At 41.6% G+C, this 24,982-nt stretch overlaps 1 protein-coding gene and 2 long non-coding RNA genes across 3 annotated transcripts; 1 reads left to right on the top strand and 2 right to left on the bottom strand.

Annotated features, from left to right (window-relative positions):
* Nucleotides 1-62: 62 nt before the first annotated feature.
* LOC134444617 (CLK4-associating serine/arginine rich protein-like) lies at nt 63-6,450 on the bottom strand (the record flags this gene model as incomplete). Its single annotated transcript, XM_063193874.1, has 4 exons — nt 6,374-6,450; nt 4,627-4,759; nt 4,387-4,484; nt 63-164 (listed from the first exon to the last, which is right to left on the bottom strand). Coding segments are annotated over exons 2-4 (299 nt in total), but the record flags the coding sequence as incomplete, so codon positions are not given.
* A 10,410-nt stretch (nt 6,451-16,860) lies between these two features.
* LOC134444618 (uncharacterized) lies at nt 16,861-19,506 on the top strand. Its single transcript, XR_010034044.1, has 5 exons — nt 16,861-17,224; nt 17,449-17,560; nt 18,591-18,727; nt 19,092-19,225; nt 19,350-19,506. It is a non-coding gene; the product is annotated as an uncharacterized LOC134444618 (long non-coding RNA).
* A 566-nt stretch (nt 19,507-20,072) lies between these two features.
* On the bottom strand, nt 20,073-21,273 carry LOC134444619 (uncharacterized). The gene is made up of 3 exons (XR_010034045.1): nt 21,233-21,273; nt 20,623-20,792; nt 20,073-20,173 (listed from the first exon to the last, which is right to left on the bottom strand). It is a non-coding gene; the product is annotated as an uncharacterized LOC134444619 (long non-coding RNA).
* Between the last annotated feature and the right edge of the window lie 3,709 nt (nt 21,274-24,982).

The raw sequence follows: 24,982 nt of genomic DNA on the forward strand, positions 1-24,982 counted from the left end.
AAACAGTATTGGGAACACTGTGCACCAGGATTTGAAATACGAGTATTTGTTGAAGTACTCACGTGGTGTTGAGCAGCGGGGGTGTGTAGGTGGGGATGTAGTCCAAGTGTGCCCGCACATCAAACCTGTCAATCATGTTGTTGACATCACCCTGCCAAGGCATCCTGGAATGAAGCAGACACAGTTAGTAAAAAGCTGGGTGGCATGCAAGCATGAATACTTGCATGGCAGTAAAGTCTATTCTATTCTACTCTATTCTATACAAGAATGCATGATTGAATGAATAAATGACTGAATGGATGAATGAATGAATGAATGAATGAAATAAGATTAGTGTTCGAGTTAACATTGCAATGTCATTGCTGTACACATGTGGTCCTGCTAGAGCATAAATAGCGAATTATGAATAAATGCTTGGTTTGCATATACAGTGCCCTCCATAATTATTGGCACCCCTGGTTGAGATGTGTTTTTTAGCTTCCAAATATTTTATTTTTTTTCTAAATAATATGGGACCTTAATGGAAAAAAAGAGAAAAATCCAACCTTCAATACAAGTGCATTTATTCAGTGGGGAAAAAATCCCACATAAAGAAATAATTATTTGACATCAAATAATGTGTGTCACAATTATTAGCACCCCTGGTGTTAATATTTTGTACAACCCCCTTTTGCCAACAAAACAGTACCTAATCTTCTCCTATAATGTTTCACAAGATGGGAAAAGACAGAAAGAGGGATCTTCAGCCATTCCTCTTTGCAGAATCTCTCTAAATCATCCAGAGACCTGGGTCCTCTCCTCTGTACTCTCCTCTTCAGCTCACCCCACAGGTTCTCAATGGGGTTGAGGTCAGGGGACTGAGATGGCCATGGGAGGAGCTTGATTTTGGTGAGTGGAGGTGCAAAACGCACACCAGAAACAGAGGTGCTGGTAACCAGAAAATGCAATTGTAGAAGGAGAGAGGTGCCGCACACTCACAAGTTAAATAAACAGTTTTTTAATGTGACAACGTTTCGGCCGAAACGTTGTCACATTAAAAAACTGTTTATTTAACTTGTGAGTGTGCGGCACCTCTCTCCTTCTACAGGAGCTTGATTTTGTGTCTGGTGAACCATTTCTGTGTAGATTTGGCCATATGTTTAGGGTCATTGTCTTGCTGAAAGACCCAGTGACGACCCAGCTTCAGCTTTCGGGCAGAGGGCAACAGATTTTGATTTTAAATGTCCTGGTATTTCAAAGCATTCATGATGCCATGAACCCTAACAAGGTTCCCAGGGCCTTTGGAAGCGAAACAGCCCCACAGCATCACTGACCCACCCCCATACTTCACAGTGGGTATGAGGTGCTTTTCAGCATGCGCATCTTTCGTGGTACGCCAGACCCACTTAGAGTGTTTGTTGCCAAAAAGCTCAATCTTGGTCTCATCTGACCAAAGCACACGGTCCCAGTTGAAGCCCCAATACCGCTTGGCGAACTCCAGACGCTTGCGTTTATGATTGTGAGTGAGGAAAGGTTTTCTCCGTGCATGCCTCCCAAACAGCTTGTTGGCGTGTAGACAGCGCCTGATGGTTGATGTGGAGACTTTGTGACCCCAGGATGCTACCATTTGGTGTAATTCTGTAACAGTGAGCTTTGGAGATCTTTTGATTTCTCTTACCATCCTCCTCACTGTGCGTGGTGGCAAAATAAACTTGGGTCCTCGTCCAGGCTTGTTTACCACTGTTCCAGTTGTTTTGAACTTCTTAATTATTCCTCTCACAGTGGATATGGGCAGCTGCAGTTGAGTGGCAATCTTCTTGTAGCCTCTGCCTGACCTGTGAAGGTCGACGCACATCTGCCTCACTTGTATGCTGTGTTCCTTTGTCTTTCCCATGTTTAAGAGTGGATAAGAGAAATGGCCTCGGTGTCACGTCATATTTATACCCCAGGGAAACAGGAAGTGATGAATTACTAATTAACCCATTGACGCCGGTTGTTGCGTTACGCAACATTGGCCCTGGCGCCGGTTGTTGCAAAACGCAACATTATTGATTTGTCAATATTTTCAAGACGCATGAGAGATGCAATGCACAATGTTTTGTTCAAATACACAAGAGGTGGATGTTCTCGATTCTTTTAAAGATCATGTAGCAAAAAAAAAGTTTGATTCGTCGACAAAAATGTCAAACGCAATCAACCATGCTTGCTTCTGTAGACGTGGGTTGTTTAGCCATTTCACACAGGTAAAAAAAAAAAAAAAAAGAAGAAGAAGGCTGTGGTTCGCAAGACACGCTGTTACAGCGAACGTGATGTTCAGTTGAAAGGTAATGAAGACATTTTAATCGAGGAAAGGAAATATGATTGAAGACCCTTTAGATAGAGAGCAGGAGTGTGATTTGCCGCGGCCGCATGAAGAGGTGGGCGAGTGGCTTCCAAATAGACAGTCAGCTAGATTTCGCCAAAACCAAAACTTCACTCCGACACTCGGGGCAATTGGCGAAGGCGTCAATATCTGAGGAAGCACGTCCTTCAGATATATTGCAGAATATTTTCACTGAGGAACTCTCGGGTATGGTGATAACCTATTGGTGAGGCAGACAACGGTAGACATGCGAATTATAGACGCGCGGCCACACATCCGGCTAAAAGTGGAGCCCCGTCTCAAAATAGGATATGAAATTGCTCATCGGTCTCTGCATAACGTTTGGAGGAATAAAACGGCCATACTCGCCGGTGGGAGAGCAAGTGGCTGTATCAGACAAATGTCCCCCATTTATGGCAGAAATGACTGCCTAATAATTATAATAATAGTGATTATTGTGATTTAGTTATAGTCGGCTATTGTAACAGTAGCAATAGTAGCCTAATAGCCTATAATAAATAGCAGCATCAAGCATTAGGCCTATTCTGAAAGCACATGAAACTTTCTTTCAATCATTTGATTATGAGATATGATTTTTTTAAGGAATATGTGTTAGTGTTAATTCTGAATGAGCATAATCCCGTGAAAGCAGAGGATTTTACCTTTTAAATGCAATTTGTCCCATGTCCCTATGTGTTCCAGAGGCTGAGATATTGAATTTATCATAGGAGTTTTCAACCAAGTTTTCTTATCTCAAAAAACCCTCAGGCATTGGGGACCTTTTCTAAAAACTGGCTCAGGCGCCAATGGGTTAAATGTTCCTACATACTCTGGTAAACTTTGTAAACTACTGTAGAAATGACAGAAATGCTTCAATTATATTTATTTCCTGGGAATTGTTAAGGGTGCCAATAATTGTGGAACAGGTGATTTAATGAAAAATAATTATTTTTTAGTCAGGGATTTTCTTACAATTCATTTGAGTTGAAGGCTACATTTTCCTACAATTTTCAGTGTGACAGTATTCTTCTGCAATAAACACTGAATTTATTTTAAGGCTTTTAACACATCTCAACCAGGGGTGCCAATAATTATGGAGGGCACTGTACCTGAGAGGGTAGATACCCAGGGGTGTAAATAATAATCAATAAGCATCAGTGCATCGATCATGCGGCCGACGATCGAATTGAATCATATTGCATCATGGGGCATTCTTATTATCGAAAATAATGGAATCGCTGCCTAAAGAAATCGATACAGGCTGTGATTTACAGCCCTATACCTGATTTCAAATAGGTGTAGGTGCTGTATGAGCACAGTAAAGGGAAATGCAGACGAAGTTCTCCCTAACGAGAGTGCCAGTCTCTTTGTCTGGATCACCCAAACATGGAAAACTAGACACAGGCCCTCGAGGGGGCATAAATAATTTGTTGCAGGCAGGAGGAAACCCAAAGAACAGTGCTTATCTGCACAAGAGCTTATCTAAAGGCTGCAGCTTTATTCCTTTCAGGACGCTGCATTTCCCCAACATGAACTGTCGAGCCTTTACTTGCTCTCTGCTCACATTCAGTTCTTTGCCGTTTATGTCTCAATGTCTGTCTGTATTTATATGGTTGGGCTGTGTTGATGGTTGATGGGAAAAAAAACACATTTCCCCTTAGGCACAATAAAGGAATCAACCTATCTAAAGCGATCCCAGTTTTCCCCATCACTGCCCTCCGATATTGGACAAGCTCCTGTCTGATAAAGCAGGGGTGGAGATTGGAGAACCCATCTCTCCTGTGCAGTTTCACATGAAATCTGACATGTTTCGTACAGGAGTCTTAGAAATTACATTTGCAATACAATTAAGTTATAATTCAGGGGAGGACCCAGAGAAGGTAGGGTCTATTTTAAAGGTTGCTGCCTTTATAATATACACCCTAAAGTGCAGGTGGAAATCCCTGTTTGGGTGCATAGTACGTCCCTTGGTGGAATCTGAAGTGGCCCCTCGTATTAAAAGGGTTTCCCACCCATCTGATAAGGGAAGGCCTTATCCAACTTACATGTTGATGGGGCTCTCAGCCGCCAACGCCACTGCCGGATCCAGACTGATCTTGTAGGCTCTTCCATGCACCTGAAGAAACTGGGCAGGGTCTTTTTTCTGTAAAAATTAAGAAAAACAATGTTACGAGTGTGCATCAAAAAAAGTATGCATTTGTGTGTGTGTGTGTGTCCTCGAGGACTCTGATGGAGACGCATGTCAAAACGTTAGGGATAAAAATAAACATCCGAATAGTACTCACAATCTTCTCGTAATACTCTCTCCGTCGCTCCCCTCGCCGCTTGTAGTCCACCATCATCCCGCGCAGCTTGCGCTCGTGCCGTCGGGCCTCCTGCCACATGATGGCGCCGCTGGGGGGGGGCACACAACGCCTTCTGGGGGAGGGGGGCACAAAGGGCAGTCATGGGTAAGTGGTTAGGGCGTCAGGCTTGTAGCCCAAAGGTTCGCCGGTTCACCTCCCGACCCACCAGGTTGGTGGGGGGGGAGTAATTAACCAGTGCGCCATTGGGGGCTGCCTCTTTGCACTGTGCAGTGTGAACTTGTGTGCTGTGGAGTGCTGTGTCACAATAAGAATGGGAGTTGAAGTTTACGTATGTCAAGCTATTACTTTTATTGATAACAAGTACAGGGTTGCCAATTGACGTCCCCGTGTCCCGTTTTGGCTAAACACGGAACCTATACATGTATATACCGGTATCAATACGGGACAATTCCATATTTCAAGGGACGGTTGGCAACCCCTTGGTAAGTAAGAGTCATATACAGTTCCCAAAAGAACCACATGTGGCTCTCGCGTCATAGGTTCCTGACCCCTGCTAACAGATGGCCCACACAGCTGTCGTTAAGAAAATAAGAACTTCAGGCTCCTGTATTAGGCCAGGGTTTCCCCCAACACTTAATTGCTAAGGCTTGACAAAACACCTATCTACTTTCAATGTCTGTGGCAAATCAGGGTTAGTGAATAAACCAAAACCTGTTCAATGAATAAACAGTAGGCCTACACTTCAGTGTCTTGTTCCAAGCCGCCAATGTCATGAACCCTCTCTTGCTGTCAGGACACGCATTTGATAACATAAACGATCATTTTCATGCAATAGTATTCCCAGCTAGCTCAACGTTTTTCGAAATGTGAAGTTGCTCAATACTTTATTTTTAGTAAACAAACGAGTGTCATGTCTGGGCTCATGTGTAAGTTTTCATTGCAAACCAAAAGCAACAGGGTCGATCATTGTAGGCATGCAGCGAAAAATTGCCAACATAATGGTAGAAAGTAGTACAGTATTCTACACGTCAAATTAGTTGCAATCAGTGAGCATTTCAGAAGGCCAAATGCAAGGCTTCCACAAACCAATCATAGACTGCACAGAGCTTAGCAAAGGTAAAGGTATAGTAAACCAAGTAACTTAGAACATACAACACACTGTTTTGACATGTAGACACGTGACACAAAATGCACAGAGTTTGACTGCGTAAGAAACAAACAATTAACCCCCCATTCACTCATAAATCACAATTTCGTCTAGGTGCGCCTAATGACAAGCTAGGCTAATCATGGTAGCTGCTACTTTACAAGACCTAAAATGGACTAGGAACTAGCAGAACCCCACAGGCAACCTTTCTGCATATTCGCTAACGTTGCTAAAACACATTAAAATATTACTGTGCGTTTCGAAATCACCAGCATTTAAGTAACTAGTTCAAAGACATTACGATAATATAACCGTTCTAACGAGGCTCGTTTCACAACTGCATTAACTACTTACATAACATGGGCTACCAAAAGACAATTTTGGACTTGATGTTAGCAGCTGTTCGCTGGATATCCTAGCGACTGCCCTGCTACATTCACGCAATAATACGCTAGCGTTTGAACACGAAAGCAATCAAACAACACATTATCTGCAGGGTTCCACAACGAACAACAATGCATTAACATCTAATTTAGCGATTAATATTTGAAGGCAAATGTATATGAATTATTTACATACCTAACTGGTGAATGTAGGCTCTCACGCTAACATTGATTTGTGTTACTGCAATCACCCAGTGGAATCTTTTGCCAATGTGGACTCCCACTTCTTGCTATTAGCGCCATCTTTAGTTACGGAGTGGAACTATTTTCATTCCATCAAAAAGGGATTTTAGATTTAGATTTAGATAATTGTTCACCCCTGTTCAATTCACTATTAAAACAATGTTGTTTCCAAAATTATGGCCAGAATGTCTCTGATATGATTAAAATAAGGAAATACACCATTTTCGAGGTGGAAGGGCATACTGGTTAGAGGTAAAGGAGGAGGTTAATGTAATAAAAGTTTTAAACACCAAGAGAATAGTCTGCCCTGTCATCAGAGGGCTTCAACTGGTTTCGCCCTGATGAAGACTGATTGCAGTCGAAACGTGTAGGCGTTATCCATTATAATAAAAGATTTTAAACTTTTTTCACTAAGATCAGTGTGCCTTGTATGCCTATCATTCAGACTATTTCTTTCAACAAGGAACCTTCTGTTTGAACCTTCACATTTTGGAGATAGTCACAAGCCCAGTTACTGAAGGCTTCAACTGGTATGTTTTACGCTTCTAAAATCATATTACATTACTAGAAGTGAGGTGGGGCAAACACATAGGCCTAACATAACATCATTCATCTAGCACTGGGCAATGGGTCAGAATAGAATGCCACCTTGCGGAAGGTTGAATCGGTTACTCAGAACAATGTGGGATTAGGTTACCCAGGCTCCGCCCTCCTAATGATACCTTCTGTGCTGCAAAATTACTCATGAAAAGAGCTTGCTCAGGTAATTCCTGAGCTCCGCCTGGCTGGGGAACTCCACCCACTTTGTCAGGAACCAATCAACTTTGAGCATCTCCAACGGTCCTGGGTAGAGGCTTGTTCAAGGCAGTGACATGGTTTAAGAAGAGACGTTCTATTGGGACTAAGAAAATGTTTGTTTTAACTTCGGCACAGCTTTTTGGGATTGATCATTTGCAAACCGAGGGAGATGGATTAACCATGCTGTTTGGAAACGTTGTTATCTTCTTGGTCAGACCAGAGTCTCAGTACGAGATCTGAAAGTCAATGAAAATCAGGCTAGGATTAGGTGCCTTGTTCCAGGGCACCTCAGTCAAGTTCAATTTCAAGTTCAACTGCCGGAGGATAAAAACTCTTCCTCAGTCTTTCTGTTTGGGCATGGAGGATCTGCAGTCGTCTGCATGAGTTTAGCAGCGCGAAGAGGTTTGTGTTAGGCAGGGGTGGATTAATGACTGGCCCTAGCGGGCCCAGGGCCAGGGGACTGCAGGCCCCAAGGGGCCAGGCCAACTTGACCCTGTGGCCGCGACCCAAACCAGCCTTCAAAACAGCCTTTGCAGTAATAATCTTTCCAAGGTGCTCCATGTGCCAGCCAATATAGTGTAAAATAAACTGGTATAGTCCCTAGGCCAAGCCAGGTCAGGGGGTGGGGGGCCCAAGGGTGCCAGAGGGCAAGGACACACACACACACACACTCACACACACACACACACACACACACACACACACACACACACACACACACACACACACACACATTCACCAGCGCCTGCAAAAGTGCACTATGTGACTGCACCTTCACCTGCACAAGAACTGTCTGGGGCCCTGCAACATCCAACACACACAATACCCCTGTCAATGCTGCCCCTCATGGAAAAGACCACACAAACACGTGCACGCGGGCGCACACACACACAGGCCTGCGCGCGCACACACACACACACACACACACACGGTTGCTGTTTGACTTGACAGCATAGACTTGACTTGTATTTCACTATTAAGTAAGTGTAATAGTAATCTCTAAGTACAGTTTCTTGCTGGCTTGATTCTCTTGTGCAGGGCCCCGTTTCCGAAAGGGCCTTAAGTACTACTTAACGCTACATGCTACTTAAGTTCACACGTAACACCATCGTAGAGCTCATGGAGCGTTTCCCAAAGCCAACTTAGCAAAGAACCATCGCAGGTTGACACGTAACTCTAAGAGCAATCCACGAGTGGTCTAGAGTAGTCTTAACGCGCTAAGATTGATCGTAGCGGCATGGCACAGTGGAGACACCCACAGGATATGAAGGGAAAAGAAGAAACCTGCGCATAAGATTGCTGTTTTAAGACGCGAGAGGCATGGCACAGTGGAGACACCCATAGGAAAAGAGGAAACTTGCGCTTCAAGTTGATGTTTTAAGACGGGAGTGTAGCCTAAATATCATGGCAGCACAGTTGACACTGCAACGAAAATAAGAAGGTAACATTAATTGTGGATGTGTAGGCCTATAACAGGTAGTAAAATTGTTCGACTGTGTTTGAGAAACCCATGGGCATAATTAAACTGTGATCAATCATAATTTGTGTGGGTGCTTCATGAACAAGAACAAGGCAAAATGAATAAGGGGCTTCGGCAACCAGAGACAAGAGTGTTGATGTCGGAAGGCAACTTCCGAAACTTTATTTATTTTATATTTTTTGAAGAAAAATGGTCAGCGAGTTGTTGCACCCTCTTTCATTTTCAAGTAGCCTAAGAAAGGGAAGGCGACGCCGAAAATACATGATACTTGTAGGCGAAGGGTGACAAAAATTAAAAAGGCAGCGATGGGGATTCGTGTAGATTTTTTTGTTTTAATAACAGCAGACTGCCGTGCAACAATGTCCTCACAGTTGTGAAAGTCTTGAGCGCGCGGTACTTTGCGCACCGCTCACCACATGTGCCAAGCTCCTCTCCCTAGGCCTATTCCGACTCTAGCAATAACAAAAAGGCAGCGAGGGGATGTGTCAATTTTGATGGACATTGTTTTTCAAAACAGCATGCTGACGTGCTCCCGACAGTTGTCAAGCCTTGAACGCCTTGAGGTTGTAACTTTGCGCATTCCAATTTGGAACTCCAACTAGGCCTAGGCCTACTTTTCTTAAATATTAAGCTGCAGTAGCCAAGTGCACGCGCTTTATCTGGGTCTTAACGACGTAGCTCATTATTACCGTCAGTTGGGAGTTTTGCATGATTTCATTGTGTGTGTGCATTTTATTTAATTTGCCAACAATAACTCCTGTCGATAGTTGCAAACTGCTACAAATGTAGTCCCACCCTTATAGAAAACAACTTTTGATACTGACACACGCCTTACATTTTGTAAATGGTTTAGCAGCAGATGACGGCGCAGTTCACTCCGAGTACACTTCAGCACCACATATGTGGACAGCGATCCTTAAGAGCGACGCTACGAATGATCTTAGAGGCTGTGCACGCGCGTTCATGTACGAGTGTCTTTGGGAAACAGTCGTATGAAATCTAAGAACATTCGTAGGATCACTGGTTAACGACACACGTAAGGCTAAGAACCATCGTTATCGGGAAACGAGGCCCAGATCAGTGTGTAGGAGGCTTTTTTGTTCATAAAACATCAACACTTTCATCTAGAAGTTTAGTTTATGCATTGTTAGCGAGCTCTATGACATGTAGTCTAAACGGTGAAAATATCATGTCCCAACTCCCATTACATTTTAAATGGCAGGTGTGTAAAAAAACCCAATGGCTGTGTCCTATTGATTCTTGAAGTGCCTTTCTGAAGAGGTCAGGCCATCTGCAACAAGAGGTCCATTTGTGACTGAACCGTTTAACGAGCACCTGCACTACAACTCTAAAATTCTATTGTACAGCTCTTCAATGCAATGTGATATTGTATTGCTGGAATGCTTATGACAGCTAGCTGCTTGGCTCAGTAGCAAAGGTGCTGGATTAGAGATATGGAGGTTGTGAGTTCGAATCCCACTCGGACCCATGTGGATTTCCAAAATTAGGCCTATATCATATGCAGTGTTCCTTAGCCAACTTAAAATGCCATGTATGTCATTTAGAATCAATGACAAAGGTGCTGAATTAGAGATATGGAGGTTGTGAGTTCAAATTCCACTCGGACCCATGTGGATTTCCAAAATTATATCATATGCAGTGTTCCTTAGCCAAGTTAAAATAGCATGCATGTCATTTAGAATCAATGACAAAGGTGCTGGATTAGAGATATGGAGTTTGTGAGTTCGAATCCCACTCAGACCCATGTTGATTTTCAAAATTATATCAGTGTTCCTTAGCCAACTTAAAATAGCATGTCATTTAGTATATCCCCAAAACGCGGAGCTACAACACGTTTGGCCCATAACTTCTGACTGGGTGGATGGATTTTCCCCACATTTCTTTTAGCTTTGTTTTCTCAATAGTTTGTTTTTAATTTAGGTATCGAGATATCAAAAATAAAACTGCTCAGCTCTGCCCCAAAAGGCAAGCCCGCTTCCAGCATTTTCTGCGAGAATGCAATAAAGTATTATTATTATTGTTATTATTATGTCTTCTATTCTTTTCCCCTATATGTTAAATGTTCAATGTTAAATGTTTATATTTTTATTTATTACTCTATCACTTATTGTTAGGCCTACTGATTTATCACTGGTCCATCACTGTCACTCACCAATGTTAAATGCTAAGTCATTATTTATCAATTTACTGTTTATTGGTCCATCACTGTTAATTGTCCTGCCTTGCACTTTCTGTAAATGTCAGTCATGTGTCCTTTCATGGTATGACGATAAAAGCTTACTTGACTTGATCTGACTTGGGAAACCATCTGCTCCTTTTCTCTTGGGATATTTAATTGCAATTCCTTTTTGTGCTCACCTGGGGGCAGATAAGGCCTGGGTTCTTTTACAACAGGGGCCATATAGGCGAGTACATTTAGGGTTTAACCCCAAAAAATTGATACAAAAGGTTTTTTTTATGGATTCTATTACTATTGGACCTGCTAAATGACATACTAAAAATCTAGTAAAATCTGACTTTGGGAAATTAGTTTTTTTCAACATGGCTGCCATAGGCTTATTTTAAGGGTCAAGAGACACTCCAGGTGAATAGGCCAAAAAATTTAGCTTGCCGATATCACCATGAAACTTAATCCGGTGATTACTCACATATTTGTGAGAAAAAATGTATTGCAAGTTTTCTGAAATGTTATGTTTTAATATGGTAATTGGACTATATCTAATTAAATATGCATTAAATTTCAAAATGCAAAACCTCAAAATCTGAAAAAGCCAAGCTCAAAATTACTCTTTTATTTTGTTTCTAGTAAACCAGAATATATCTTCAGAAGAGATTATGGACATCCCTTTTTGTTTTGTAGTAAATCTAAAAATCTTTGTGCAGACACACTAGCTAGCATTTTTTTTCAAAACATGATTATTTAACATCTCTCTTAGATAAATAATTGAGTTTTATGTGTCTCAAGTTCTTCCAGACATTCTTTGAGTCTGGTGGTATCATTGTTAGCATGTATCAAGGGCAAGGTCAGCTGTCCTCAAATCATAGCCTCTCCACAGAGGTGTCCTAAGGGCTGGTGCTGGGACTCCTATTTGCCATGTACACCACATCACTGGGCCATGTTATCTGTTCTCACAGCTTCTCATACTACTGTTACACCGATGAAGCACAATTACTTTGTGCCAGATGACTCCACGGTCACACACATTTTCGCTTGCCTCTCTGAATTATCCACAAGTATGAAGGAATGCAACCTTCAGTTGAGCCTCGCCCAAATGCACTGCTGGTGATCCCAGCCAAAGATTTAGGTTTCCATGATATCGAGCTCAATATGGATTCTGCTACTGTTGCCTCAAATAAGGCCACAAGAAATCTAGGTGTCATCGTTGATGACCATCTATCATTCTCTGACCACATAGCCTCAGTTTCCCAGTCATGTCCTCTTTCTCATGCCCTAATTGAATACAAGGCCCTGACCAGGGGCGGAGTGGCCCACCTTTTCCCACCGGGAGAATTTTCCCCTTGGCGGCCCTCTTTTTAAAAAAAAACAAAAAACAAAAAAAAAACAAAAAAAAAAAAACAAAGCGAACAACATGGTTTCCTAACCAAAAAGACAAAAGCCACGAAATCTGCAGTCGTACTACATGTGGACATTAGTGTTGTCAAAATATCAACCTGAAGTGGAGAATTGTAGCCTACACCTTGATGAAATGCACAGCCAGTGGTGTAGTCTACGTAAAACGCAGGTATATGCACCCATTTCAAAATTTCAGGGATTACAGTATACCCACTTAAAATTGATTGATCCATTATTTACAATAGCACAAATATATACAGTAGACTATACACACACATCAAAAAATGCTCAAATAACAGTATACCCACTTCAAAAAGTAGACTACACCACTGGAGCCATCACAGTCCAAAGCATTCATAGGCCTACTAGGTTAGGCTACATCACGCTACTGTTCCATGCAAATGTGCACTCCACTGTCATTTTGACAGTTTGAAATTGAAATATCGTTTAAGGAAGACAGGATGAGCATGGGCACAAAGTTTTGAGTGTGGGGATTTTTAGAAGAGTAGGCTTACAAAATATAGTATAGTAGCCTATAGCTTACAAAAAGTCTGTCTACATTGTGCAATAAACCCACCATGCAGCAAATAAGCCAAACCTAATAGCTACTTCAAACCACAACCATAAGTCAACAAAATGTATAACCAAACGGTGTAGGCCTACCTTAAAACGCTGTCTTCGTCGCAGCAAATGTCTTTGTTTCTTGCAATCACTCTACTTTAATCCACAGCTCTGGTCACATCAGAATCTTGTGTGGTAATTATTTTGTTCCATTTCTTCAGACATAGGCTACATCCTAAATGTACCACATATAAATATATGTATGATAATAATATTATTTTGACTATAAGGAGATATACTGACGGTCTAAAAAATCAAAACAAAACCCATTGCTTCTGTTAGGCGCAGTTCTCTTCCTTACCACTTGGTGGAGTCTGTTCGTAACCCAAGTCAATAACCACAGAGCAAGTGAATGGACTGGAAAGACTGTAAACTGTAACAGTCCTGTGGAAATCGGAAAATAAATCATAATTTATTAATATTTCCATCCTTTGGTAACCAATATACATATCACAGGTTCTTCAAATACTGAAAACAAAACTGTGTTACTAAGATCTTGTAAACTTCCGCGATCTACGGTGTATGAAAATTATCAGTAGAGAAGGGGTGTGGCCAATTTACTGTTTGACACCGTCAGTGAGGTATTGCCGTCTGGTATATGGTATAAATACTGGCTAGTCAGCAGTAGTGAAACACAATGCTGTGGAAAGTGGGAAGTCAGTGCTAATAAGTAAGGGTTAACGTTTAGGGAGAAGGTCGCTACCGTGGAATAGCAGCACGACAGAGAGAATCTTTAGACCCCGACGCGGAGCGGAGGGGTCTTGTTCTCTCTGAAGTGCTGCTATTCCACAAAGCGACCGACTCGCGGAAAGTTAACCCGCTTATTATATGGATATACTTAAATGATTCACACATGCGGGGACATTTCTTTAGACCTATTTAATGTTAATATTGTTGCTGCGCAAAACAAAACAGTGCCGTTGTGGAACACCGCTAGGCAACAGCTAGGTAGCCAGGACAGGTGTTGTCTATCACAGCAGCTGATTAGAGTGACAAAAGACCGGACCCCCTGCGGAGTGATATGAAACATTCGCTTTAGCCACTGACTTGTATACAAGCCAGTGGCTTTAGCAGTGAACGTGTTGTTGCCATTGACAGCGGTAGCCAGGACAACGGGTGCTGTCTATCACAGCAGCTGATTAGAGTCTTGTTGAAAAGTCGCTTTAGCAGTGAAAAGTCTTGTTGCCATTGACAGCGGTCTGTTATAGACCAACCCGTCCGTTATCGAAAAATAACAGACGTCCGAACGTTGGGGAGCCCCGTTGAAATGAATGGAGCATTCGACAGATGACGTCACAACCATATAATAAGTACAATATCAGGACGTGAGGGCCGGTGAAGAATATAGTGCGGTCGCATTATTACATTTCACGGCCGCGGCCCACCGGGACAAGTCCCCGATCTCCCGACGGCCACTCCGCGCCTGGCTCTGACCCTTGCCTATGACGCTACAACAGGCCCTACTCTGGCTTACCTGAAAGCTATGCTATAGCCCTATTAGTCTAGGCAATGGGTGAAAAAATCGCTCGCAAGGTGATAAAAGCATGAAACTTGGCACAAGTGTTCATTAGGACATGCTTATCAATTTCAGGGGTGGAGCCACCCAGAATTCAATGTTGCATAGCAACGGTTGCTAGGGCAAAACATTTTCTTAAGCAACCAGCATCACAGATAGAGTTTCTTAACACTTTAGTGGTGTCATGATGTCTGTCCTTGTTCATTAGGACATGCTTATCAGTTTCAGGGGTGGAGCCACCCAGAATTCAATGTTGCATAGCAACGGTTGCTAGGCAAAGCATTTTCCTTAGCAACCAGCATCACGGATAGAGTTTCTTAGCACTTTTGTGGTGTCATGATGTCTGTCCTTGTTCATTAGGACATGCTTATCAGTTTCAGGGGTGGAGCCACCCAGAATTCAATGTTGCATAGCAACGGTTGCTAGGCAAAACATTTTCCTCAGCAACCAGCATCACGGATAGAGTTTCTTAGCACTTTTGTGGTGTCATTATGTCTGCCCTTGTTCATTAGGACATGTCTATCAGTTTCAGGGGTGGAGCCACTCAGAAATTAATGTTGCGTAGCAATGGTTGCTATGCAAACCATTTTCCTTGGCAACCAGCATCACTGATAGTTTCTTAGCACTTTTGTGGTGTCATGATGTCTGTCCTTGTTCATTAGGACATGCTTATCAGTTTCAGGGGTGGAGACGCTCAGAATTCAATGTTGCATAGCAAGTACTTGTCCTAATATCACTGCAATAATAGTTAAAGAGTTGATATACCTTCAATATCGGAGATAATTTCCTCTTTGTTATTCTTGCCATTCTAACTCGTTCTTGTATTGTGCTCATCTAAATTAAAGAGAGTTTAAACACTCATACAATTTTACAGTTGCTATTCCTGTATCCAAAGAAAAAGGCAATTGCCTGACAACATACAACATTTAGGAATTACACTTTCAAATTCCTGACAGTAAAACACATACAATTTAGTTGCCTCGCTGAGGGATAGAATCCATGCAAGCTTTTCAGACTGGAATGTGCAAAGCAACATGGGATTTCCCAGGCTAAGACAACACAACTGATACTGTGTAGGCAGCAGTGGCTTAAGCACTCATTCAAACCCAGATTGTCTGTTTTTGTCTAGATTCAGCCCATTAAGGTTAAGGTTAAGTAAGGATAAGGTTAATAAGAGTGTTTTCCACACCTTCATATATGGCTGAAGAGAGTTTGAGCCCCAGGAACTGTCATTAACTGGCACAGAAAGATGACTGTAACAATGTAATGCCTAAGCACTTGGCAGTGAAATTGTCTATTTTGTACACATTGCAATAATCAGGTTAATGATAGAATGGTACGTCAGTAGTGTTTTGGATAGAGAAACAGTACAGCGCTTCTATTCCATTAGATAAAGGTTCAGTGTAAATACTGTAAGAATTAAGTTAAGACAAGGATGTGAAACTCAGGCCAGGGGACCAAATTTGGCCAGAACCACCGGCCATTAGGCCCGCAAGATCTTTGCAAATTTGTATTACAGTTGGCCCACATACACCATCAATACATAGACAATGTGGCTTGAAGGCAAAATTCAGTCAGTCCGAGTTAGAGTACTTTTATAAATCCACAAAGCAACATTTTGTTAATCACAAGAATTATGAGTGTGTCCAGACTAGTGTAACAGCACATTTAAGTTTTAAATTTGGATATTTGGAATATACAAGAACTATATTAATACAGTGATAGGCAAACAGTAGTTATGATTGTAACCAAATGCTAACCTGACAACTATTGGTTAAGAGAAAAACATTTCTTTGCATTTCAAGACTCTACTGTTATTAAAGCATATCATTTTAGACAGACTCCGTTTATTTTGAAAGCTTGTTACAGTTGTCTAAATGATTTGTAACACGTAATCCACTTAGGATTTTATAATTAGTTCCTGGATACGCATGTCAACAATTACTTTGTCATTTGACACAACACAGGCAAAATATGTTGTTCATGCAGGCATCTTTCTTTCCAAAGTAGTAATTTTGTGCTCTGAATGATCGGTATGCAGTAGGCACATGTAAAATGCAGTGAAAAAGCCCCTCATTACTACAAATGTGTTCAAGAAGAACTTAAGTGAGAATTATATTCACATAATTGCAATGCTTTGTGGTTTCTAGAATGGCACCAAAGGAGTCACAATGCCCCATTTGCTATATAACCTTTTAATGTAACCTTTTAAGGTGGGGTAGGAGATGTTTTTCTGGAACATGTTTTACCATATCATCTGAAAAACCCCTCATGACGCCATAGCACCCATTAAAATAGAGAGTTTGAAAAAAAACCCCGAAATATTTTGGTCCAGTGTAGAGGGCGTAGTCAGAAGAAAACGGCAACCAATAGAAGTAATACTCATCATCACTTCTATTGGTTTCTGACACGTCCATCAACCACCAGCACTCACCCCTCCTCCCTGCGCGTTCACCTACTCGTGAACTTGACCGACCCCGCCCCCATCATTCATGCACACGCGACGAGGCTCATCATCACTTGGCTAGCAAGGTAACGAGAGTTAGCAGCAGGCTGAGCTACTTGGAAACTTTGCTGGCTTTTGCAGAGCTACAGGAAGAACTTTGGCTTTTGTTACACTGGACTAACCATTTCAGGATAACATAGTCCCTTGGATTATAGTCATTGGACTCGCAAGACCAGATTCCAACACGGGCTGACAATTGGAAATGGGACCTGACACTCTTGGACACAGATGTCGGCTACGGCAGCGGCTTCAAACATAGGCTTTGGTGACCACATTTCTAATCGAGAGGTGAGGTAATATATTTGTCTGTATAATATTTTGTGAATTGGTTTAGGACACAGTGGTGTCTTTTTTTAAGCAAGTAGGCCTATCCATTGAGAGGGGTCAGAGGATTAGCTCAAGTTCCAACATATCTAGCTGCTACCTTGCTTAACATAGCTGCTACCTTAGGGCGTATTCACACCTACCACGTTTGTAACTCAGACGGTTACTCTTGTGTGTTTTGCTACTAGAATCTAGTTGTGCGAACGAGCGACAAACCAGCTGGGAGGATGGAAGCACCTGTTCTCAATTCCCCTTCTCCACCCGCGTTCAGTAACTAAATACGGATTCACCCCGTAATAAGTAAGTAACCTACCATGTTTACACACACATTACTTTGACCAGCAAAGCCCATGTCTTTCTAGTGGTTTACAAAAATATATCGTTTGCATGTTTTGCTTTGGGTATGTACGTCTCTGTTGTATGACGATGGTAATACTGTAGCAAGCACAAGCACAACCTGTTCGCCACTCCAGCATTGCAAAATAGATTGCCTTTGGGTTTTCAAATGTAACATGATTGTGGGTGTAGAACTAATGTTGTTAACTCGCTGATGTCGTTTTTGAGAAGACAGTAGTTTTGCATTTGATAAATACCACCTAATGACCATGACGGCTACACAGCAGATCTTTATTGTGATGGCTACACTGAATGATCACATGGAGATGCCGGTACATTATTTGTTTTTACCATGGTTATATAGAAATGTTCTGCTTTGTCCATTCCAATGTTGTGGTGTTTTCCATAGCTGTTCCTTGCTCCTGTATCACAACATATCAAGGCTGCCAAGTAAATGAAGGATGAATCACCACACACTGGTAGTTTATTTGCTGAACAATGCATTTCGCTAATGCTTCATCAGGTTCACTCTCACATCAAGGCTGCCTTTGGGTTGTTAAAATGTTTTTCATGTTTGTGGGTGTAATTTCGTCCAGTTGCAGATACTACTATCCCTTTTGGAATGATCTGCCTTTGAGAAACAATGGTTCTATCTGACAAAAGCATATGAACAGATCCTGTAGTTGTAATTGATACACTAAATTATCATATTCCTATGTGTGCGCGCACACACGCTATAGGTTTCAATTCAATACACTGGGACACTTTTCAGTCTTTGAGGTTGCTGGAATCAACACAGACTACCTCCATGCACCTAATCAGAACACTTTGCATGTTTTTTGTGTACTTGTCCCCTTTGTGTAGCCTATTGCTGCTAATCTGTCTCTTTCTAGGTTCTGTTGGTTGCATGCAGATTGTGCCAGATGATTTATCTGTCTATGGTCTAAGCATGGGCTCTGTGCTAATATGCAATTTGTGCTCTTTTTTCCCTCAGGTCAACCGCAGACAGGGTCCTTCCACAACCACATACTTATGCCAGTAAAAGCTACAGCTCTTCTCCGATCCAAGAAGCCTGGACTGCAGTCACCATCTCAACACACCAACCAAGAGAAAGGCGGATGGCTCAATTCAGTATGTAGTTCTGCAAATATACTCAAAGGTCTTCACAGCCCCCCATGGTGCTGAATGCATTTACATTTATTTTTGTAAGGTAAAAACAATGCTGATTACAGATCATAACTTGGGCCATGAGTGAAATTTGAGGTAGCAGCCATCACCTGATGGTGAGAGGTGGTCCTAAGATCACAGAGAGAAGCAGGTTAAAATCCCATCCTTACCTCTCCCTACCTACATCTCCATCCACAGCTGAAGTGCACTTGAGCAAGGCACACAACTCCACTTTGCTCCTGGGACTGTAGCCAACACCCTGTAAAACCCTACTGTGTAATTTGATGTAATGAAGCCCTAATATAGTATAACACATTGCTTGTTTCAGATATGGAAAATTGCACAATAAAAGTTCCAGGACATGAAGGCTGCATACTGTGAACGTCAACCTTCAGGGCACCGTCCTGTGCAGAAGACTTTCTGCCCCAAGAGGGATGGCTGACTGCAGACACTCACAACCAGGTGAGCCCAGATAAAGGAGTTATTTTTGGTGTCCCTGCCCCAACAACCCAGGTTACTTACATTTAAAATGTCACTGGAGCTACTGTCAGATATGTGATTTCTAATTCTGTTAATCTTTTTACAGCACAGACGCCTCCAACCTCAGACTAGGCCCTTCACAGCTGCTGCACTTACCCACCTTCCCCGAGTTTTTGTGTGGTAATGACAACTGTAAATATAGTATAAAGTAATGTATCTAGTGTCATGTGTAATACATTGTTTAAATTGTCCATACATTTCAATGACAGTAAATATTGGTGGACACAATTTGACTGTGTGGCTTTTTTTATTCATTCTCTGACTGAAAATGCATGGTTACATAATTTATATATTCCACAAGACTACAATCAGAAGATTATTTGACAGGTTGCATTTATTTTCTATGTATTAAAAAAAAAAACAAAGGTAACAAGACAAACATGGTTCCAAACAAAAAAGGTGAGATGTATAAATGTACAGATTAATGCTCCTACAGATAATGAAAAATAAACTCTGCACACTGCCGGTTTGTGTGTTTTATACCGTACTCTGTATAAACCTTTTATATTTCTCTAGTGGAGCAGGGTAACCCTGGCTAATCCTGGGTATTGTACTGTGTATTACAACGTCAACCCTGTTCAAGTGCCCCATACTGTCTGTAGGCTGCATGCCTGAAGAGTCCGTTTCTCTCACCTAGTCCTACATCAGCCCAAAGTCTTCCATCAAAACTGAGAACACCACAGCATTTCCTTTCAATGTTCATGGGCATCTCCTTACAGATTGCGCAGAGGCGCCAGGTTGGTTGTGCTACTGGGCTGTGACTGAGGACCAGATGTCATGTGCCAGGTCGAACATCAAACTGGGGTCACGGATCAGGGCACGCTGCAGTAACCGATGGGATTGCTTCAAATTCAATGATTGAATCAAGGCCTGCAAAGCAATAAATACGTTTTATGTAATGCATTTTCTATTTGATGATGGGGACTAAATAACTATTGACAATAAGACCGATATGGACATAAGCAATCATTATTGTGTATATAAATAAAGATGTGCCAATTGTATGCATACAACGTTTTGCAGTCAATTTCTTACAAACTGGTGTTGTGCCAGGGGCACACAGATGTATGAAGTAGAAGGGCTTTTATGGATGTACTTGAACTACCACTGGTGTTGTGTACCTACAACCATGTCATATCACACTAGTACTCATAGGAGTAGAAATATTGTAATGGGTGTTATCACAACAGGTGTACTCGTGCAGCCTGCTCGTGATGCGATATAGAGTACATCTGTTGTGATAACATCCATATAATACTTACACATCTGGAGGAATACAGCAGGACATATGTTATTGTGGGATGAATGTACATCCTTACAGTTAGCAGGGCGTCAATTCTGTTGGAGTCTTCCTAATCAATATCCCCGCCCTCTGCTGCGTCTATCTTCCTCCTCCTCCATCTCTGGCCATCGGTCCTACTGGGCTGTTAGGTCGTTATGATTGTGATGGGCCAGGAAAGCTGGAGCTCTCGTCGTGGTCGTGGAAGGTCTAAAGCATATGAAAATATCGTCAGCCAAAACAATTTAATTAGCGTTGATCAGTTCGGTTGTTTTTCTTTGCTCCCTCTGTTCCTGTGTCTGCGCGTGCGGCAACCCAAGTGAAATATCCCCGTAAGATTCGTACATAACTGACGTCCTTGCCTAAAACACTACGGATTGTGGTGTCGGGTATATATAAATACAATAGTAAAATGTATATTGCTGTACACATCTGTCAAAATAAATCCATGTCAGTACTGTAGCTACTGGCTACTGTCTAGGGATGACGGTATAGCATCTGTCATCAGTGTTAGGAAGTTAGAATGAGATAAGTAACATGTATCAAGTCAAGTTCAATAACTAATCTAGTATACATCTACTGTCATCAATATTTCTTGAAATGGCAACCATGACGGCCTGTGCGTTTATTGTGATGTTGAACATTCTTACCGTAGCCGGAGACAGTGCCATGGCTGGAAGTTAGCTTGGCTNATCGATTTGACGTGGCTTCTAGTTCTAGCCCCGCCTCGTGAGCTCTCGTGGGTTCCCGGGATAATCCGAACACTTGACAGACTGCATGCGCGTTCATGTGTTTTGAAGGCGTGGCTTTGAGGGGAGGGCTGAAGGGAGAGGCGGGCTGTGTATTTTCAAAAATATAGCTCACAGGAACCGTTTTTCAAAGATCTCCTACTCTACCTTTAATACAGTGATATAGCGAAGTCAAGATACACATATCATACCACAGAACTGATTAAAAACTGTGTTGTTGATGTTTGTTGCTCAGGAAAGTTAATTGATTATGAAAGGTCATAATCATATATATTGCAGTATTTGAAGCATTATGATGCATTATTTTAGTGATATTAGGGCAAGGAGTCAATATTTAGACATAACAACAAAATTGCTGGGAACTGTATTACTCATGCTAGTTGCTAATGGAGATGCTTTACCTAACAATTGTTGCTAGGCAACATTGGATTTTGAGTGGCTTCCGCCTCTGATATTTAGTGATATTTGGGCAAGGAGTTAATATTTACACATCATAACACCACAGAATTGCTGGGAACTGTATTACTGATGCTGGTTGCTAAGGAAGATGCTTTACCTAGCAACGGTTGCTAGGCAACATTGAATTCTGAGTGGCTCCACCCCTGATATTAAGTAATATTAGGGCAAGGAGTCAATATTTAGACATCATAACACCACAAAATTGCTGGGAACTGTATTTCTGATGCTGGTTGTTAAGGAAGATGCTTCACCTAGCAACCGTTGCTATGCAACGCTGAATTCTGAGTGGCTCCACCCCTGAAATTAATAAGCATGTCCTAATGAACATTTGTGCCAAGTTTCACGCTTTTATCACCTTCCGAGCGATTCTCCCATTATATTGCACCCATTGCCTAGACTATACAGTCCCAAGAAAAAGTTTGTACACCCTTTGAAATTTCTTACATTTCTGTCAAAATTGGTCATAAAGCATGATCTGATCTTCCCGGAAATCACAAGAAGGAACAACCAGAGTCTGCTTTAACTAATTCAACCCAAGCATTTACAAGTTTACTTATTTTCATTGGCCATAAGATGTAAACATTCACAGGACAGAAAGGCATAAGTAAGTACACCCTTGCATTCAATAGGTTTTAACCCTAAGTTTGTCGCAATAACCTCAACCAGATGTTTCCTGTAGTTGCAGATCAGATTAACAAAACAATCTGGATGTATCTTGACTCCCTCTTCTTTAGAAAACTGCCCTTCTGCAGCAAGGTTTCTGGGATATCTGGAGTGAATAGCTTTCTTGACTTCATGCCATATCATCTCAAATGTTTTTTGTCAGAGCTTTGACTGGGCTATTCCAGAATGTGTATTTCATTGTTATGAAGCAATTCAAAAGTCAATTGCCTCTAAAATATGGGTTGTTGTCCCATTTCAGCACCCATCCTCTTGTGTGCCTCAACTGTGTGACAGACTACCTCACATTTTTTCTGTAAAATATCTCAATGAACTTCTGAGTTCATTGTTCCACTAATAATAGCAAACTGACAAGGGCCTGAGGCACCAAGGTAGCCGCATATAATGATTCTCCCGCCACCATACTCAAAGCTGGAGATGATGTTTTGGTGAAGGTGTGGTTCTCCAGTTCTCCTCCAAACATGATACTATGTGTTCCCCTGAAAAATTCAACTTTGGTTTCAACGTTGGTCTACAGAATATTTTGCAGTAATTTTATGAAGCATATAAATGCTTTTTCGCAAACCTCAAAGGTGCAGCAATATGTTTTTGGACAGAAACCCCATTATTTTAGATTGGCAGAATGAACCCCATTTTTAGTTATTCTTGGTTACATCTCCACTTCTGAGTATGGTGGCGGGAGCATCATTATATGCGGCTACCTTGCTGCCTCAGGCCTTTGAAAGTTTGCTATTATCAGTGGAGCAATGAACTCAAGTTTATTGTGATATTTTACAGAAAAAACGTGAGGAAGTCTGTCACACAGTTGAAGCACATAAGAGGATAGGTGCTGAAATGTGACAACAACCCATACTTTAGAAGCAAATCTAAATTAGAATGCCTTCATAACAATGAAATACACATTCTGGAATAGTCCAGTCAAAGCCCTGACTAAAAATAATTGAGATTATATGGCATGACGTCAATAAAGCTATGCGCTCCAGACATCCCAGAAACCTTGCTGACGAGAGGCAGTTCTCTAAAGAAGAGGGAGACAAGATACATCCAGATATTTTTGTTAATCTGATCTGCAATTACAGGACAAGTCTGGTTGAGGATATTGCAACTAACTGAGGGTTAAAACCTATTTAATGCAAGGGTGTACTTACTTATGCCTTGCTGTCCTGTGAATGTTATAGCCTTATGGCCAATAAAAATATGATAACATGTAAATGTTTGTGTGGAATTAGTTAAAGCAGACTCTGATTGTTCCTTCTTGAGATTTCCGGGAAGATCAGACCATGTTTTATGATAAATTTTGACAGAAATGTAAGAAATTTCAAAGGGTGTACAAACTTTTTCTTGGGACTGTATGTCCTTTCAGGACATTGTCTGTCTCCAGTACCAACCGTTTCACCTTGCCCTCTACTTACACATGTAGTGGCTCCTGTCTATTCAGTTCAGCTGCTGAAAGACCCAAAATACCTAGTGACACCATGATTCATCACTGATGATGTGCCCTGACAAACAGCACATGGATATTATCATAGTAGTAGTGTCTTTATCCACCCAAACAGCACTCCAAACAAACAGATCCTGAAAACATAAAACAAAGGAGATACGCACTCCGCGCTTCTAAATTAACAATCCGGTGCAACCAGAGCAGGACCAAAACATAGGCAAAAAGGGAAATAAATCTGGTACCACACGGATGTCTATTTTCTGTAATTTATTTTTTAGTGCAGTGAGACTAATGTTTCGACTCCGCGCTTCTAAATTAACAATCCGGTGCAACCAGAGCAGGACCAAAACATAGGCAAAAAGGGAAATAAATCTGGTGCCACACGGATGTCTATTTTCTGTAATTTATTTTTTAGTGCAGTGAGACTAATGTTTCGACATGCGTCTTCATCAGAGTCCTCTACGTCCTCATGTCGAAACGTTAGTCTCACTGCACTAAAAAATAAATTACAGAAAATAGATCCTGAAAACATGTTAGTTCATTCCAATGTAATTATCATGTAGTAACCTTTATTTTTTAAAAATTTTGATCTTGAAAATGACACCTTTCCTGAAGTCAGATTTTCCTAGATTTTTAGTATGCTATTAAGGACACTTAGAGGTAACAAAATCAGTTGAAAAACCTTTTTTGGGGGTTAGGTCTTTTTTTTGCATAGATGTACTCGCCTAATACAACTGGCCATATATTTAATCTTCCCTTTAGCCCAGTGGTTCTCAATCTTTTTTGAAGGAACACCCCCTCGTCCTCATTTTAAGCCTCCCAACGCCCCCTTGACCTCATCATAAGCCTGCCAACGCCCCCTTAGTATTAAGAAATAAAATAGACTAATGCATCGGCAACTAAGCCCACCCCCTCTCAGCTGTATCATTCTCAACGCGTCCCTAAGGCTCCCTAACGGCCCCCTGGGGGGCTGTAGCGCCCACGTTGAGAAACTACTCTAGCCCTACTGCATATTTTAGTCTACTGTAACGAAACAGACCATCAGTGAATCCCGGCTTTCCGTTTCCATT

This window comes from Engraulis encrasicolus, unplaced genomic scaffold (assembly GCF_034702125.1).
Source record: "Engraulis encrasicolus isolate BLACKSEA-1 unplaced genomic scaffold, IST_EnEncr_1.0 scaffold_632_np1212, whole genome shotgun sequence".
In the NCBI taxonomy this organism is placed as follows: domain Eukaryota; kingdom Metazoa; phylum Chordata; class Actinopteri; order Clupeiformes; family Engraulidae; genus Engraulis; species Engraulis encrasicolus.